The sequence below is a fragment of the Mangifera indica genome, chromosome 18, assembly GCF_011075055.1.
Source record: "Mangifera indica cultivar Alphonso chromosome 18, CATAS_Mindica_2.1, whole genome shotgun sequence".
Taxonomy (NCBI): domain Eukaryota; kingdom Viridiplantae; phylum Streptophyta; class Magnoliopsida; order Sapindales; family Anacardiaceae; genus Mangifera; species Mangifera indica.
In genome coordinates, this window is record NC_058154.1 from 12,610,005 (window position 1) to 12,628,441 (window position 18,437).

Below are 18,437 nucleotides of genomic sequence, written 5' to 3' on the forward strand. Positions count from 1 at the left end.
TATTACCTTGATAATCTATCATTTATTATTTGTATTATCATGTTTGATTTATCAGTAATAAAAAATTACAATAATATTCTATTACCAATGATAATGTAGTAGGTAATATAAGTAATAATCTAATTATCACCTCCACTGTATGAATTAAAATATTATCAAAATAATTTTGATTTTATTATAATTTCATTCTTACTTATTAATTATTTAGGACTAAAATACCCTCACTTTTAATCAATATAATAAGTAATATGAAATATATATTAAAATAACTACACTTAAGAATATTTAAGTAAAATTGTACCCTAGAATTATTTTATTATCTCTAATCAAACACAGTAATTATTTATATATACTCATTTTTATCAAATACAGTAATCATTTATACTCAGTAATCTTTCGAATAATTTATTTTTAAGATAATTTTTTAATTTTGATAATAAAATATTATCCAAATTAAATACTTTTTTAATGAGTAATCATTTGTATACTAGGTATTTGTACAAATTATTATATAAAAATAAGGAAAAGATAAAAGGAGGGGAATTGTAAAATGAATGAGAAAAGTGAAAACAAAAAGAAACAACATAAAAAATAAGAAAAGTGACAATGCAATGTATCAAGTCAACTACTGCATGATCTCTCTCACAATCTTCACTCACACCCTCACACAGTCTCACCATCTGAAAAACAAAAACATTTCTCCCTCCACCCCCAAATTACCAAACTACCCTTCTCCCTGCCCCTGTTAATTTTGGTACCTCACACCAATTAAAAATAAGCTTTGATTCGCTCTGAGTCAAGTTCGAAAAAGACTTAGCTTAATATTAATTTAAATTCAAAATAATTAGTTTGAGATTGACTCAATATCAATAAATTAAAACTTAAACTTAATATAAACTTGACTCAAACTCGACTCGTTTTATAAAAATAAACTGTGTCCTTGGGTCAAATTCAGCTCATTTTATCCAAACTTAAATTTGAGTACAAACAGCTTAAATCGAGTCTCAGCATGTATAAAAGGATCTAAATGTGATTTTAAGATTCTAATACATTATAAGAAATTATATATATTATTAGGACTAAAATGGAATTAAACTCCTCTTTTTTACAACTTCTGAACTTACAAACTGTCACACAAGAAGATGAAATTACAAAAACACCCCTCTCCCCTTTCCTTGACTCACTACTAAACCCAAACTCGCAACTCTCTTCTCCTCACTCTCTCTCCCACGCGCACAGAGACGAAAACTTTTTTCCTTTCCAATGGAGGCGACTGAGGTTCGACTTGGAGGGTACGACGCCGTTCTGGACACGGCCGATCCGCCACGTGTCTGTTCCACCGTTGACACCGCCTCCGCAAGTGTTGGAGCTAGGTACAAGCTCATGTCGCCGGCCAAGCTGCCGATCTCGCGCTCTCCCTGCATTACGATCCCTCCTGGACTCTCGCCGACGTCGTTTTTGGAATCCCCGGTTCTTCTCTCTAATGTCAAGGTTTGTTTTTGCTGTTAGTGTTTGTTGGGTTCTGATTATGATTAGTTGCCGGGGAAATGAGAGAAAGTGGAAACTTTTCCGGGTTAGCGTTTGGTAATTTGGGGGAGGGAAATTTTGGAAGTTGAAAGATGAGAATTTTAGTCCTTTAGTTGGTGTTTGGTTGCTGAGAAAGTGGGTGAAACTGGGGGAAAACGGAGGAAATATGTGATTTTGTCTCGTGGCTTAGCTGTTTTTTGGTTCGCTTGCTAATTCCATAATGGAAATGCTTTTTCTTCTTTAATTTAAGATCTCTTTTTATGATATACATAAAGTCAGCCGAACAAGGCCTTCGCTTTACCAAATGTTGAAATTCAAAGTTTGATCTTTATCTGTATTTACTGCTACTGTTAGTAAGATTTGATAGTGACAAAAAAGACGGTCTAACATTTGGCTTCGTGTCAAGCTTGTGGAAGTTTAACTTGTGAAGGGTATATTGATGTAGTAGTGTGCGGGCTTAGTGGAGAATTTAGTATATTTGAGTGATGGGAGTTGGGATTAATTGTCAGCTAGAAGATGCTTATTTTTTTGGGTAGAAATTCAAAGTTTGTTTTATTAAATTTGGTTGTTATTTGTCTCAATGAATGGATATTACATATGGGTGTGCTCATGTTTGGACCTTAATAAGATTCTGATGCTTGCTATTACAATACTCTTTGTATTGACTCATTGATGATGTCCAGGGGGGACTGTTCTGCAGAATATGGCTTTTGGTTTAAAATTCTTAAACTTTTTTCTTTTATAATGCCCAGTTTTGTGTTTCACATATGATGAATCTTCCCTTCTGTTGGTGGAGCTGGTTGGCCCTTTTGTTTTTCATTTAATAGCGTTGTTGTTTGTACAAAAACCTTCCCATTTTTTGTGTAGAATATGGAATATATGCCTTTAGTGATGAGGAACAGATTATATTAGACTTGTTATACTTGCTGTGATGACAATAAGAAAGAGTAGGCTAGGCTCAGCTAGGAAGCATGCAGGTCAAGGCAAAGAGGAGATGTGATTGCATATGAGTTAGTCAAGATATATGATCTCAAATAGAGATGAGATGTTGGAGAGAAGATTCCTGGAGAAAAGAATGAGTAGTTTTGTATGTGGCTGCCTAATTAGAAATATATGGACAATGAACTCGTGAATTGTACTTTACTCTTGTTTAGAGATTTCCTTTAGAACCTCTGTTCACTGTCCTTTGAATTCCTTTCATGCCATGTTGACTTGCTAGAGTTAGTATGTTTATCTTGGATGATTGTGTGAGTTTGCTTTATTATTTATTGATGTTTATTAGAGGATATTTGGATATCTGCTAGTAGTTTCCTCTTTGTGGATGGGTATGAAACAGTTATGTTAAAATCGTATCTGAATTGTTGGGTGATCCTGTGTCTGAGGCTTGAAGGGATAATGCAAGTTTTCTGTATTTTCTTTATTAACTCTGCCTTTTTTTTCTTCTCTTATTCAGTTTTTAGATGAGAAAGCTTTGAAAGTTAATTCTATTTGCCTTTTTTTTTTTTTGGGGTCTTATAGGCCGAACCTTCCCCAACCACCGGTTCACTTTTTAAGCCTCAAACAGTGCATGCATCTGCTGGTTCTGGTACATATTTGGCTACAACAGTTTGTTCCCATGCATCAAGGGAAAGAGAATCCAGCTGTTTTGAGTTTAGACCCAATTCTGGATCAAATATGGTATGGCCTAATGATTCTCTTATTTTTATATTAACCATGAATGGTTGAAATTGTAATTAACATTTCAATATTACTTGTTTAGGTGTAATTTATTGACTTGTCAACGAAGTAGATCTAGATTCTTTTTTACTCCGTGGAGATTTGATGTTCCAATAGATATATCTAGCTGCAAGCCTGTAAGGTTGATCTTTTTAGCAGCTAATGTTATCCATAATATATTTATAGTGGTTCTCCTTGTTTGCTTGGTCTAGTGCAAGAATTAGTTAATGAATATTTTATTTGATTCATATGTATCTTTTCTGATATATTAGCTGAAGGATGTAATAGGAAGGAGATAGATGAAGCAGCTTTTTGACTTGAACTGTTTTTCTTCTCTATCTGAATCATAATTACACAGACTCATGTGCATATTTTGTTCATTATACCATTCACAAGTATGCAATCCTAGTTATGATTGCTTACTTACAAGGCTTTCATCTATTTCAAGGTTCCTGCAGATCTTAGCCGCCAAAGAAACGAACAATATATGCAAACAGAAGGTCAATGCCAAAATCTGTCTCTTGCTTCGCCTACCATTAAGAGTGAGATGGCCATCTCATCAAATGAGTTGAGTCTATCAGCACCAGTTCAGATGGGTACTTCAGGGGCTACTGTGCCTCTTGAAGTTGATGCAGATGATCTAAAGCAGATAGAGAACCCAAGTGCTGCAATCCAGACATCACATTCTGACCACAAAGGAAATGGGACTTCTATGACATCTGATGATGGATATAATTGGCGTAAATATGGTCAGAAGCTTGTTAAAGGGAGTGAATTCCCACGCAGTTATTACAAGTGTACACATCCTAATTGTGAAGTGAAAAAGCTATTTGAGCGCTCTCATGATGGACATATAGCAGAGATAATATACAAGGGAACACATGATCATCCTAAACCTCAGCCAAGCCGTCGATATTCTGCTGGTACTATCATGTCCATCCAAGATGAAAGAGCTGACAAGCTTTCATCCCTAACTGGTCGAGATGGTGAGAAAATTAGTTTCAATGTGATTCTGTCTGTTGTTATTTTATGTGTAGATTGATGTGTCTTTTCCATTTCATTCTGTATTTGGCATATTAGACAAGTCAGCCAGCATTTATGGTCAGATGTCTAATACCGTGGAGCCAAATGTTGTATCTGACCTGTCACCTGCAGCCGCAAATGATGATGGTGCAGAAGGGGCTGAGGGTGATGATGATGATCCATTTTCCAAACGGAGGTAAAATTGTTCAATATATGCTCATATGCATTCACTACTACATCTAAGTATTTTTCTAACCAGAATGTTTTATGCTATATTGAGCAGAAAGATGGACACCATGATGGCTGATGTCACTTCAGTGGTGAAGCCTATCCGGGAACCACGTGTTGTTGTTCAGACACTTAGTGAGGTTGATATACTAGATGATGGATATAGGTGGCGCAAATATGGGCAGAAAGTGGTGAGAGGGAATCCTAATCCCAGGTTTGTGTCAATATTGACGATTATAGTTGTGTTTCTCTTTAATTGATTAGATCTGCTTCATGGTTGATGATGATGGACTTAAAATATATCCAAGTTTGTTTTTAGTACATCAATTCAAACTTATGCACAATGTTTGACTTCTGTTTAGTTGCTGTCCATACTTTAACTTTACGTCCAAATTTTGGTTCTGACAATTAATAACATATCTAATTCAAATGCATGTACTCGGGGTTTATTTGCATGGTTCTAACTGTTTGTCACCTGCATTATCCTCACCATGGTATGCAGGAGCTATTACAAGTGCACAAATGCTGGATGCCCAGTTAGAAAGCATGTGGAGAGGGCATCACATGATCCAAAAGCGGTTATAACAACTTATGAAGGGAAGCACAATCATGATGTACCTACGGCAAGAACTAGTAGCCATGACACTGCTGGACTACCGTCTGGGGCTGGACCACCATCTGGGGCTGGACCATTGAGGATTGTAGCAGCAGAAAGTGACACAATTAGCCTTGACCTTGGGGTTGGGATCAGTTCTGCTGCTGAGAGTAGATCAAATGAGCAATCACAAGCACTGCATTCTGAACTTTCCCAAGGCCAACGTTATGCTAGCAGTTCCAATTTTAAGATAGTTCAAGCAACATATTATGGTGGCATGAATCAGTATGGATCAAGAGAAAGTCCCATTGATGGCCGTGGAATCAACATTCTACCATTGAATCATTCTTCTTACCCATGTCCTCAAAACATTGGAAGAATACTAACGGGTCCATGAATTTCTGAAAATAAAAACAAAAAATAAATTGCTCTGGTATATTTTCTTGTCTTCTTTTCAGCACTTCTAAGAGAAAAAACAAAGGCCATAACCGTGTTTGGAAAGTATGAATTGTTCTATATGTGATAGTTGTCTATGAGCTGATGGTAGTTGAGTTCCACGTCTGCAAAATGCCTTCCTATTTATAATTATTTCAGTTTGTATTAACTTCTTAGAGCCCAATGTTTTGTACAAATGTGAAACTGATGCAGCAGTATTATAAAGCAAATTCTTGAAATGGAATTTGTTAGAAATGTATTCTATATTGTGTTTTTGTGTAAACTTTTGAGAGTAGTAATTGTGATTCTGAATGTTTTAAAGTTTTTGACATGGTGTTTGCTGGAGGCTCAGATAATGACATGGATGATAAATGGAGGAAGAAAGGACAAAAGGCCATTATAAGCTTTTCCCTTCTGGTATCCAAAAACATTTTGTTTTCTTTTGCATGTGAAACAACTTGGTAAATAGCTATTCACACAAATCATCACAACTTTACATCACAAGGCTTGCCCAAAGAAAATAAAAATTCCATCTTCTTTAAGCAATCTAACTTATCCATAATCAATTGAATATTAACAAGTACAATTAAATTGATGTGTTATCTAAGGAAAACAATTGAATCATCTAATCATATATTTGATTTATCAGTTTGTTTATATATATTAGTATTCACTATTTGTATATGGTATATTACTCTAGGATAAAATAATATTATATGTACCCATTTTTTGATACACGAATATAAAACATATAATATGTCATTATGTGATTGAATGTTATTTTATCATTTATTTAAAATCACTAATTACTTAATGACACATATCAAGTATGTATCTATTTGTGTATTCAAAATAGGTACCATAATTTTATTGCTCTGGAATATTTTAACAAGTTAACTTATTTCATTATGTTTTCAAATTTTTTTGTTTGGATGATGTATCATTTCTTTTATCAATGCAAATCTTTAAATATAAAATCGAGTTTAAAATTTAGGGTTGGAATTTGGATTTAAGATAGAAGGCTTTTTTCTTTTTTTTTATGATATACTTGATAGATTCTTTTCTTTTTAATGGTTTTGAGAAGATTTATTGTTTATCTTTTAATTTGGATATAAAGTTTACAAACATTAACATATTATTTAAATAATTTTGAATTAAAAAAATAAAAGCCCAAAAGATTTATTTCCACCCAAAGTACACTGCATTTTCAAGTTCTCATCCATTAACTTTGAAATTATATTTACCTACTCATAGACAGTTAAAGTTAATGAAAACTCAAACTCCTTAAAATTTTTTCTCATTTTTCCCTAAACTCTAAAAACTAACAATTTTCTTTTAAGCCAAATTTTAAAAATTGCATTCCCCCCCCCCCCCTTTTGGGGTTTTCTTCAATATCCAACCAATCTCTCTATCGCCATTGTTGATCGTCTTTCCCTCCTGATAGTTCGTCTTACTTCGACGGTTTGTCTCAACAAAACCCTAATCTCTCCAATGTGGTGCAACGTTGTCTAGGAAGACGAACCTAGATGAAGAAGACAAGATTGATCATTGATCTCATCATCATCTAGGAAGACGATCGTTTTCCAAATGAAGATGAGACGACTCTCCTTCCTTTGGGAAGACGAGATTAATGGTTGACCTCATCTTTATCATTTGGGAAGATGAATTGTCTTCCCAGATGATGTCGCACGACGTCGGATAGGTTAGGGTTTCATTGAGACAAACCGCCAGTGGAAAGGAAACCGTTGAGAGGGAGAGATAGCCGACGATGACATTGGAGAGAATGACCAGATATTGAAACCAAACTCTAGGAGGAAAATATAATTTTTTAAAACTTGACTTAGAAGAGAAAATTGTTAGTTTTTAAAATTTGTTGGAAGGGATAATAAGATAAAATTTTAGTTTATTTTAAATATTACATATAAAATGATGATTTTGTCCTTAAAACTAATAGATATAACAACTTATAGGTGAGTAAATAAGATTTCAAAGTTAAAGAGTAAAAACTTGAAAATACAATATACTTTAGGTGGAAATAAGTCCTTTGGCCAAATTAAAATAGCCCCAATCACCACCACAATGGACAACTTAACCTTTGTATCTATTGATGATAGCAATCATAGAGGTGAGGAAAGACAAAAGGGGAGGTCCAAAACCAACAAAGTTTCATAAATAAGGCGTCACGTTCTTGAGTATTTGATATCTGGTGGCTTATTATTTTGTATTGAAGAAGCAAGAAGGTGTAGGGTTTTGTGCCTTGTTGTAGGTCTACCATATTTATTGCTCTGTAAGTAAACTACAAATGCCCTTAAAGCCTCAAAATTAATCCTTTTGTCTTTCCTAGCCTCAAAATTAACCCTTTTATATTTCCTTCACCAGGCATTTGCGAAGACATTCAGCCACTTTGTGACTTATTTCTCCACCGACACCCTGCCTCAGCTTACTCTTCTACTAGGCATTAAGTATCCACCAAAGCTCTTTTTGTTTCAAGTAATACTATATGTATAATTTGTCGGTTTTAATAGATTCGTATAAATTGATACATTATTATATGATTGAAGATTTAATTATTTACTTTATCTTTAATTTAGAAATATTCAAAGACATGACATATAAGTTTGTTTATACATATTAATGCCCAACCATATTTATATATAAAGTATAATAAAACTATATAAATAAATAATATATATAACTTTATACACAAATTTCGATATGTTACCGTTGTGATTGAATGTTGTTTTATCTCAAATTTAAAATACTTAATTACATGATGACATGCTCAAAGTTGTACATATTATTTGTGTACATAATACTACTTTTACCTAAAGCTATTTCAAGTGCATGTTACTAGTTTTATGTCGTAAGTTTACATACTTTACAATAATGTATTCGGGGTTGGATTTAATCTAAGATACTTAAGCTTAAATAGAATAAACTAAGATTGAGGTTAAGTATTAGACTTGTTTTCATAAAATAAGTTAATTTAAACATTCGAGTTTGATCTGATTTTGAGAAAGTTCTTTTAACCATAACAATTAAAGTTCTTTACAATTAATATGGCATGCATATATCAATAATATTTCGTACACAAACAATTAGTGCAAATAGAGATAAAAATGTTTATATGTGATTATATTATTAAGTGATTTTGAATTAAAGTTAAAGTAACACGTAATTACATGGAAAGATCTTGCAAAAATTTACCCTTGCTATAAATATTCAAATCGTGATGAAGGCATTGACAATGGCAGATGCTGATTTTAATTTCTAGCAGTAAAGTACATAGAAAAAATCCTCTCCTCCACATTGTTGGACCATATCTTGTGTTTGAGCTCAAAGTTTTTGAAAAATTCAACAGTGTTACAGAGAGAGAGTGAAAGATGCTGGCAATGTGGGTATCTCTGAAAGAGAATATGGACTGTAGAAGTAAACTGAATGTTGTGGTTAAAAAGCAACAAAAATGCAGAAGGAAAAAGAGTTTCAGTGGAAGAGAGAACTTGCATTATACTCAGCCACATGAAATTGGACATCCTGTAGCTGTACCTCAAGTGCTTTTCAAGTTGAACTATCCAAGAACTCAGTTTTACAGTAAGCCTTAGCTGAACTGTAATTTCAAGCCTTCAAAGTTCAAACATCCAGATTGTATGAAAATTTATGTTTCTAGTTAACCATTGACTTGCCATGTTATGCAGATGTCAACATCGAAGATCCGTCAAGAAAAATCATTGAGACCATCTTCCTGAAAGCATTACTGGATCCTTCAAAGCCATTAAGGAGAATTGAAAAGGTGTTCAAACTGAAACATCCAGTGGAAATGCTTGACAGGTTTGAGAAATATAGGGAGAAGGTGAAGAAGAAAGCTCTTGTGCAGTACACAGGCCATCCAAGAAGCACTGTAGATGGAAATGAGCTGTTGCAATTCTATGGCACAGTGATGACTTGCAGTGAAAGGTTACCACAAGTCTCTGATCTTTGCAAAGATCCTTTCTGCCGTGTCTGCAGAATCATTCAGTCAAATTACAGTACAGAATACCTGAAGAAGAACGGGATTCGGTTAAGTTCAAGTAGTGAAGAATTGTGTGACATTAATATGATTGCCTTGACAAAGTTGAAGAATATCAAAAGGGCTGCAATTGTTTGCAGGGCAATTGCTGGGAGAGTTGCTAACAAGGCTGACAGAATATATGAAGATTGTGATTCATTCAGATGTAGAGGACTGCATTCCAACACTGAAAATTTAGTTGTTACAAATCCCTGTGCTGTACTTCCCTGTTTTGTCATAGTCTTTACCTGACAATCTGTATCTTAGTTTTTGCAGTGTTTTTAGGAACACTTTTTAGTTATGTTTTGGCAAACTTTGTTCTGTAAAAGTTTATAAAAAGAACATATTATTTTGCCGAAAACAAGAAAAAATGTTGCAGTTGTCACCAATGTGAAACTACAAATTGCAAACTCAGATACTAGTAAAGTCGCAAAATATCTGTCTAATAGACTGATCCACTATCAAGATATTGTTCACTGTGAATACAGTCCATTAGTTTTTCTTTTAGGCATTGCAATTTAAAATGTCTCTTCACAGTTTGGATAATATGATATGCTCTAAAAGTTATGCATTAATCATTAGTGGCTAATCACCTCCATGTGCAAGAAGTGATTATAGCTCGGCTTTTCAAGCCAAAAAGTAAAGCTACAACATATTTGTCCAATAGTCCACTCCATTGTCAAGATATTATCTATGTTTGACACACAATCCGTTGGTTTTGTTTTTAAATTTTATAATTCAAAACGCATTTTCACAGTTGGATAACATGATATGCTCTAAAAGTTGTGCATCAATCATTAGTAGTCTATCACTTCCATGCACAAGAAGTGATTATAGCTTGGCTTTTCCAGCCAAGAAGAAAGCTACAACCCCACATATTGTTCATTTCGGACACATAGTCCATTGGTGTTATAGTGCAGATATAAGTATGACTTGTTATAAAAATGTAACTAACGAGTATACATATCAAGTTTTTATATTAAAGTATAATTAAAGAAATATAGAGAGTGTATCATAAAATTGAGAGAACTAAAATTATGAGCTTAGACAAAAGATAACAAAACAATCTCTTCTTTGTCTTGTAATCTTCTTCATTCAGTGAAACTTTTTTCATCGTGGTTTTTTCCGTATTGATTTTTCCATATCAGTACTTGTGTTCCTATGTTCAAATATTTGTGCATTTTGCATATTGTTTTCTTTGGCTTCACAACGCCCATACATATATATATATATGACTCAGCCATAACACCCAAAGAAATAAAACAGTTAATGATGAAACACATTGCAGAAAATCTCCCCCAAGTATCAACCTAAGATACCAGACAACACTAAAAACAAAAGATAAGTAAGAAAATGTTCCGTGATGGTTTATAAGCTCTGATAAAGAAACCCAAATTCAATAGAGAAGAATATTTCATCAGTAAATCAAGAACTTCTTCCATCCTCCTATTGAAAAATATATGCAAGTTCTCACTCTCCCCCCAACTGCAAATTCTTATAAAAAAGAGAGAATTTTTCAGCAGAAATCATTCCTGCATGAGAGAAAACTGAAATCTCTTATTAAAAATCTCCCAGTCAAATACTGACACAAATCAATTTATTTGTATTCGTTGTTGAATCTGCCCTTATGGGGGGCCTGTCTAATTTGCTTGATGAGAGATCATAAGTGCAATTAATAGTACAAAAGGAAAGTATAGATTGATGGATTGGGCAATAAGATACAGAAAACTTGAAAAAAAAAAAATTAGCCAGTGAAGAACCGTTTCCAGGACTGCCATGGCAGAAATCCTCCTGCAAAAATCAAATAATTATTATTAAGCGTAATGTTATATACACTCAATTTTAAATATCAAATTAATACTCAGAGAATATTGTTCAGTCATATCATGACACATCATCTGAATATATAATTAGATACTTAAAACTGGGTACAATCTTGTTGTATTATTAAACAATACTAAAAGGGATGAATGTGAAGAAAAATAACACAAATGATCAGAATAACTTGACATAATTAATCATACCACAACCAGGACACTTGAAATAGTCCTCCTCTCTTAAAATTAGTCCAGACCCTCCACACACCTCACATCTTCTCTGTGCTATCTGATCATTAAATTTCCATATAATTATCCCCAGAAAGTTGCATAATTAAGTTAAAAGAAAGGTTGGATTCGAATCATTTGATCTAATCTACTCGAGCTTGAATTTGAGTGTAAATCAAACAAGTCGAGTTCAAGTTAGAGGCAGATTTGATCCAAGCTGGTTTGGCTCAAATCAACAGTTTGGTTTGAATGAGCTAACATTGAGTTAGAACTCCACTTCGATAGATTAGCTCGAGATTGGTTTGTTTGTCTATCCAATGATATTGTTTATCTCACTCGTGACACCATTTACTCTGTTGATGACACTGTTCCCATGTTAGTTGCTCTCCGCTGACATTATACACTAACTCAAATGAGTTTAAAGTCGAACAAAATATCATAAATTTGATTTGAGCTTGAGCTACCCCCAGGCTCAACTTAGTTCAATTAAAATCCACCCTTAGTTTAAGTCAAGGATTAAGATTGTTTTTATATAACTGAGTGACACTTGAATCAATCTGATTATTTGAGTCCAAACCAACTTGGATTAAATCCAAAGTAATATAATTTTTAAGCCAAGTTCAAGCCTCAGTTGATTGATCTCAGACTGAATTTGTGGATTGGAATCAATCTCGAGTTGCAATTTTTTTCAGGCTAGACCTAATTCGAATCCAACATTTATTAAAAAGAATCAAATATAAATTTACATACAATTCTTTTGCTGAACTCAATTCCTGCAACCACAAATGGTGTGACCCCAGCTGCACATAATCGTCAAAAAAAAAACAATAAATAATATAAACAATAAAATTATGTGTACTTAGTTTTGAATATCTAACTAAAAATTCAGATGATGTATAATTATATGATCAAGGGATTTTGATTTAAAGATATAGTAATATTCAATTATATAAGGACACGTTATCCCAGTACCGAAACCATATTTTGATGGAAAAGAGAAACAAAATTACCTATAGAACCAACAATAATCTGCCAAGTGACCTCGACCCGAGCAGGATCCGCTGCATTAGAAATATCGTTGATGGCCTTAATTGGAGCGACCCCTGTTCGATTTGTATCAATCCGACTGTCGCATCTTCTTCTTATGCAACAAAAATTGACCTTTGAATTTGATAATCTTGTGATTTTGTTTGAGACTGGAATGGTGAATGAGGCTGAAGAGATTGAAGCTGCTTTCATGGCTGAACTGAAGCTGCAGAAAAACTGGTGTAAGGCAGAATTCTTAAAGGGAATGACCCGAATTGGGCCACGTTGGCAGTGTCTGGGTCGGGTTACCGCCGACCACAAAAAATTATGTGGCTTAGATCATGCATGCACTTGGCTGTCCAAATGTTACCACTTAGGTCGTTGGATCGGATTTATTTTGAATTTAAATAATCGGTTTGAGTTCAAATTCAAACTCATTCAAATTAGTTGAAAATAGAATGAGAGGCCATTAACAATATAAATAGTATTATTAATAAAATAAATAATATTATTGAAAAAGAATTCATGTATAATTTGATTCAAGTTATCGAATTAAAACCCCTATTTGAATCAAACTGAATAATAATTCGAGTAAACTAGCTCCATTTAAAACCAACCCTATTAAAAACAATATTCTAAAATTTATTTCAAATGAGTTTTAACCTAATTAAAGAGTTTATCCGAATTAAATAAACGTGTACTCTAATGTCTCAACGTGTATATATATAAAAGGAAACCTTATCTAACTTTATTTACCAGTTAGAGGGTAAATTTAACCACACTAAAAAGATAAAATTTTGAATCTATTCATTAGTTTTATAACCGTTATATCAAATAAGTCGAAGTATAATTTTAACATATTGCCCAAGTGATTTGAAGTCTTACCCTATTGTGCTTGGAACCCTCCAATGCTAATCATGCTATCCCTCGGGGCTGTTTCAATGGATGTTGATTACGAAAATGTCACCATTTTGTTACCAAAAACTCAGAGATAAGGAAAATGACAGAGACAGTAGCAGAGCAAGAAAGAACTAAAAGGCTAAAGCTTTAGATATTATTCTGATTTAGGGGTTTTGGGTATATTCTCTTTTTATTCTTCTTCGGCTTATCTCTAAAACGATGTCACTTTTGTCTCTCTTCCCAGTATTCTGTAGTATCCCAACAATTCTTCGCTCCCCAACTTCACTCTGCTGCTCAGACGAGAACCAAAACTCGCCATTTGGCGGCCTTATCCTCTTACTCCAACGCTAAGATCCTTAAGTCGAACAGAAAGTCCAGGAATGGACAGTAGCTGTCTCTGTATGATGATAGTTAGAAGACGAGGAGGAAGAGGAAGAAAATGGGGATGACGTGGAAGAGGATGATTGGCTTGTTGATGATGATGATTTGAGTTTCCGTTTCTTAATTGTTATGCTAAAGCTAGCTTACTCTTTGGCGGATTTGCTTTTTGAAATCTTTTTTTTTTTTATATGGAATGTAAATTTCCCACCTTGTGTATGCTCTTTTGGAAGTGTCTTCTAGTTCTTGAAAGCAGGAGCTACTTTCTTGTTACTGAAATTTTGGTTTTTGAAAGCAAGAAAAGTACTTTTTTGAAATAATTTCTGGTTGCTGCATTGGTTTGATGTCAATTATGTGGCCAAGACTTTGCTTCAGCGGAGTTATATTGTTTGTGTGACGCTCTGGTGAGAGCCAACTGTCAAGTTTGTACCTTTTATAAGTTTGGAATGGTATACTAATTGATACTGAAGTGTGTGTATTTCTGATTCTCTTTGTTTGAGTTCATATGGTGCTTTATATATAGAGGAAGACCATTTGTACTAACAATGATAACTAATTTATTTATTAATAATGATTTGTAATCATATAATTGGGTGTTATTATAATAACACGTCATTATTAACATACAAACCAGTACTCATTGTTAATGCATATAGTTTATTCTCCTACATGTTCCGTAAAAATTAATTTCATTACCTCAGTTCTATATAGCATTTAGAAAATCATCAATTCTGATGAGGAGAACTTAGTATTTGATTAAGTCTTGTTCGAAAGCAACATGTTGCTGATTGGCAAAGCCAGTTCTTGGATTTCCATGATTTAGATTATTGGAATTGATCCTATAGCATGTGTGCATGTTTCTTGTTTTATTTACTATCTGTTTTAGTTTTAGTTTTTTTTTTTCACTTTTATGTTATTTACAATTTAGATTATTTTTCTTTGTCATTTCTTTGGTTCTTACAATTAACTGTGAGATTTTCTCGGGGATGACTTTGCAGAAGTTGAGGAATATGATGTCAATGGAAAGAAGTATAGGTCACAGAAGGGTTTGAATTCAAAGAAAGGTATGCTTTCAATATTACTTTGCAAAAATTTTAGGCGCAGACTGGCTATAACATAACTTCTTTTGTACAGGCAGACAGAGATCACCAGTTACAGGCAAAAGTATAGGATCATTAAAATCTGGAGGAAGCTTTCGAACCACTGAAGACCGATTAGATGTCAGAAGTAGAAGAAAAAGGAAGAGTATTACTGGAAATGAAATTAATTCATTTGATGACAGAGAAAAGGTATGATGTCTGTCAAATGTTTCTATGAACTGTAGAAATGGCAAAAGAATCTTTACATGTTTTCTTTGAGAATAGACATCAATGGTTGACTGAAGAAATAGAATTGGATGAGAAATGGCTCCCACTTCTTGATTATCTGAGCACATTTGGGTTTAAGGAATCTCAATTTATCCAAACGTATGAGAGGCACATGCCTTCCCTTCAGATAAATGTATGTTCTGTGCAGGAAATGTTGGAATACTTGTTGAGTGTAGGCATCAAACCGAGAGATGTCAGAATAATACTTTTGAGACAACCACAAATTTTGGAATATACTGTTGAGAGCAATTTGAAGCCCCATATCGCTTTCTCGATGAATTTGGGTATCCCAAGTACCAGAATATGACAGATAATTGTTGCTGCTCCATCCTTTTTTTGTACGGTGTTGAGAAGTCACTGAAGTCCGAAATTGACAGTGAGATACTTAGTTGAGGAGGCTGGCATTAACGAAAGGAAAAGTTGTGCAACTGAGCCCTCAAATTCGGGTTCAGCAGATTGATGAGCTTTGAAATGAGGTGAAGTTCTTGACCAAATATCCCATGTACCTAAGCTTGTCCTTGGACCAGACAATCAGGCCGCAGCACAGATTCTTGGTTTCCCTTAAGAAAGCTCCAAAGAGCCATTTCCTCTAAGCTCACTGGTTCCAACTGATGAAAGCTTTTGTGAGCAGTGGTATAGTTTAGATAGATATTTGACATTTCAACAAAGGTTTCTACTAAAGGATTTTGCTAATAAATATGGCAAACAAGGATAATGTATTTACCAATTTTGTTTATTGTTTATACTGTCACAAGTTTTGTAGTAGCAGAGTGATCATTCCCTAAGGGATCTGTGAAGCTGGTTTTGTGGAATAGTTACAGAATTACTGTTAGCCCTGGTAAGCTCTTCAATTGATTTCTGTCAAACAATGCTTTGTGTGTTTCTCAAGTATAAATGGCATGGTATTTGGTGTCATATTGTATGCAGGAATTGATCCAGATTTTTGTTTATTTCAGTTGGTATTAAAGTTTCACTTGGGAGGCATTCAGATGAGAATATCTTGCTAAATGCTTGTGTTTGAAGAGAAAAATATTCTACTATATAGCAATAAGGTTAGTTATTACTTATTAAACTGGAGATTTTGAATAGTAGTTGTGGGAATTCAAGCTGCAGACCAGTGTTTTAATAATCCGACGGCCCTTGACCAGGGTCTTTCCTAGTCCGACTAGTTGGACTAGCAGTCGAACTGCACCACGACATTGTTTAAATAAATTATATATATGTATATGTATGTATGTATGTATCAATCACAAATGACATTTGTGGTCCAATCGTGCTGCACTATACTTTGCTAATGTTGGGACTTCATGTTCAAGTCCCAACATATACAAAAAGTATGCTGACGTTAGCATGATCTTGACATCAGCAAGATGTTGACATCAGCATATCCTTGAATCATGAACCAGCACGGTTAAGCCAATTGAACCACGATTTAAAGCAGTCCAATGACTGAGTCAATTGGACTTTTCACTTGGAACAGACTGGCCACAGGTCCTAGTTGAACCAGTCGGATTTCTACGCGTATAGCTCTTGTTACAGATTCATGTTTTCTGATTATTACTTAATCCATTCAAGGCTTGAATCAAAAATTCAACAGGAAGGAGCTTGTTATATATACTGCAAGTTTTCCAAACTAATGAACCCGTGCATACTTTTTTCCACTTCTTTTGCCTCTTCCCTTGCATGATATAATTACTTTTTGCCCCTTCCCCAAACACTTCCTGCAAGAAATAATTTCTTTTGTTTCTCTATTGAATGTATAATTGGTTGGATGATTGGATAAGTGTAAATATGCTCTTCCAAGCTGCTGCACCTCATGTTTTTATATATGCATTTGTTACCATGAGATTTTCTATCATCAGTAGTAGTAGTCAGGCATATCTGAAAGTTCTCAAGTGCCTTGTGCTTGGTGTATCCCTTGCAGAAGCTATCATAAAATAAAATACTTTTGTTGTATTTTGTCAGCTTAAGTTTGTTGGAACGTCTCCTAAGAATCTGCCAATTCAAGGATGGTTGAATTGGATCTTTGGTTGAAATGTTGATAGCAATTTCTTTATAGACCCAGACCAAGTTTTGACCTAGTCAAAGGGTTGGTTCAGGTTTTTCTCGATCAAACCAGTGAACTGCTTAAATAAACATTAGAACTAGTGGTATCTGGTGCAAAATCCTTATCAGATGGTCTCGGTTTGAGTTTCAATAATTGTAAAATTTCTAAAAACAATTTTATCTTAAAATCAAGTTTGGCCCAGTCAAGTTCTAGTAATTGTAATTTTTTTTGCTAACATGAGCATAATGGTTTCATCGGACTGATTTGGTGCAATTCATCTGGTTTAATTGCGAGTCAATCTAGTCCAATCGCAAAATGAGTTTTTTAGCTTAATTGGAACTAAGCTGGCCACCAGGTCTTGACCAGATCAGTTGAAACGGCTGATTATGACTGGGTTTTAAAACACTGGTTGATAATTGTCTTCCTTCTAAAATTTTATATCCTACTCTTTAGTTGACATACTAAATTGACAAGATTCTAAGAATATTCCGTTCTTTAAGGAAACTAACAATATTGAATCTTTAAACCATGATTGGTGTAATATTCAATACTTCTTCGGGGAAGCAGGCAGCAGAGGTCATTTTCAAGCCATGTTTTTGACCAGGTCCCAGGTGTCTTCTTGTTCTTCAAAAGATAAATATATATGTTGTTTATTCATATTTGTTCTTTATCAGTCAAACGGAGACACCCTTTTCTCGTCTTTTTTTGTTAGGTGAATTGCAATGTTAAGCTTCAGAGCTCTGATTATTGTTTTACTTTTACATGAATAAAATTGGAATTGTTGTTGTCTTTTGATTAAGGCTGGATTTGGACTCGAAACTTGACAAGAGTTAATTTGATCTCAACTTAAATTTAGAATAACAGACTCAGGCTCAAACCAGTGAACAGTAACATTAGAAAAAGTGAATAAAACCAAAGGTGAATTCAAGTCAAACTGAACACAAACAAAACTCAACTCAAAATTAGTGAACAATGACGCCAAAGAAAAATCCTTGGCAAGCTTCAATGCAAACTCATGAGTCGAGCTTAAGTTCGATAAACTAAAATTGTTTCAACTCAAGTTCGACTAGTTCAAATCATACAATGATCAAAGTTTGAATCGGCC

The 18,437-nt window shown here is 34.1% G+C and overlaps 3 protein-coding genes and 1 pseudogene across 4 annotated transcripts; 3 read left to right on the top strand and 1 right to left on the bottom strand.

Moving 5' to 3' along the window:
* The first annotated feature begins 1,192 nt into the window (after nucleotides 1-1,192).
* On the top strand, nucleotides 1,193-5,855 carry LOC123202318 (probable WRKY transcription factor 20). The gene is made up of 6 exons (XM_044618187.1): nucleotides 1,193-1,491; nucleotides 3,046-3,204; nucleotides 3,692-4,229; nucleotides 4,324-4,462; nucleotides 4,550-4,708; nucleotides 4,997-5,855. The coding sequence occupies exons 1-6, from the start codon at nucleotides 1,264-1,266 to the stop codon at nucleotides 5,484-5,486; spliced, it is 1,713 nt and encodes a 570-aa protein (XP_044474122.1). The 5' UTR covers nucleotides 1,193-1,263; the 3' UTR covers nucleotides 5,487-5,855.
* A 2,918-nt stretch (nucleotides 5,856-8,773) lies between these two features.
* On the top strand, nucleotides 8,774-9,873 carry LOC123202379. Its single transcript, XM_044618286.1, has 2 exons — nucleotides 8,774-9,115; nucleotides 9,220-9,873. The coding sequence occupies exons 1-2, from the start codon at nucleotides 8,908-8,910 to the stop codon at nucleotides 9,819-9,821; spliced, it is 810 nt and encodes a 269-aa protein (XP_044474221.1). The 5' UTR covers nucleotides 8,774-8,907; the 3' UTR covers nucleotides 9,822-9,873.
* A 1,233-nt stretch (nucleotides 9,874-11,106) lies between these two features.
* On the bottom strand, nucleotides 11,107-12,953 carry LOC123201541. Of its 2 annotated transcripts, XM_044617099.1 has the most exons (4): nucleotides 12,625-12,920; nucleotides 12,365-12,414; nucleotides 11,594-11,675; nucleotides 11,107-11,360 (listed from the first exon to the last, which is right to left on the bottom strand). In XM_044617099.1, the coding sequence occupies exons 1-4, from the start codon at nucleotides 12,851-12,853 to the stop codon at nucleotides 11,314-11,316; spliced, it is 408 nt and encodes a 135-aa protein (XP_044473034.1). In that variant the 5' UTR covers nucleotides 12,854-12,920; the 3' UTR covers nucleotides 11,107-11,313. The 2 variants fall into 2 exon arrangements, with proteins under 2 accessions (XP_044473034.1, XP_044473033.1); XM_044617098.1 differs by lacking the exon at nucleotides 11,594-11,675 and having other exon boundaries at nucleotides 12,625-12,953.
* A 576-nt stretch (nucleotides 12,954-13,529) lies between these two features.
* LOC123201312 lies at nucleotides 13,530-16,200 on the top strand (annotated as a pseudogene).
* Nucleotides 16,201-18,437: the final 2,237 nt, after the last annotated feature.

Bases quoted from the DNA above. Each gene is read 5' to 3' on its own strand.
- LOC123202318 (XM_044618187.1), top strand. From the start codon at position 1,264: ATGGAGGCGACTGAGGTTCGACTTGGAGGGTACGACGCCGTTCTGGAC. The intron at 3,205-3,691 runs GTATGGCCTAAT...ATCTATTTCAAG, and splicing joins CCAATTCTGGATCAAATATG to GTTCCTGCAGATCTTAGCCG. The intron at 4,709-4,996 runs GTTTGTGTCAAT...CATGGTATGCAG, and splicing joins AGAGGGAATCCTAATCCCAG to GAGCTATTACAAGTGCACAA.
- LOC123202379 (XM_044618286.1), top strand. From the start codon at position 8,908: ATGCTGGCAATGTGGGTATCTCTGAAAGAGAATATGGACTGTAGAAGT. The intron at 9,116-9,219 runs GTAAGCCTTAGC...CATGTTATGCAG, and splicing joins TCCAAGAACTCAGTTTTACA to ATGTCAACATCGAAGATCCG.
- LOC123201541 (XM_044617098.1), bottom strand. From the start codon at position 12,853: ATGAAAGCAGCTTCAATCTCTTCAGCCTCATTCACCATTCCAGTCTCA. The intron at 12,415-12,624 runs GTAATTTTGTTT...GATTATGTGCAG, and splicing joins GATTATTGTTGGTTCTATAG to CTGGGGTCACACCATTTGTG. The intron at 11,361-12,364 runs GTATGTAAATTT...TGATTTTTGCAG, and splicing joins TTGAGTTCAGCAAAAGAATT to GAGGATTTCTGCCATGGCAG.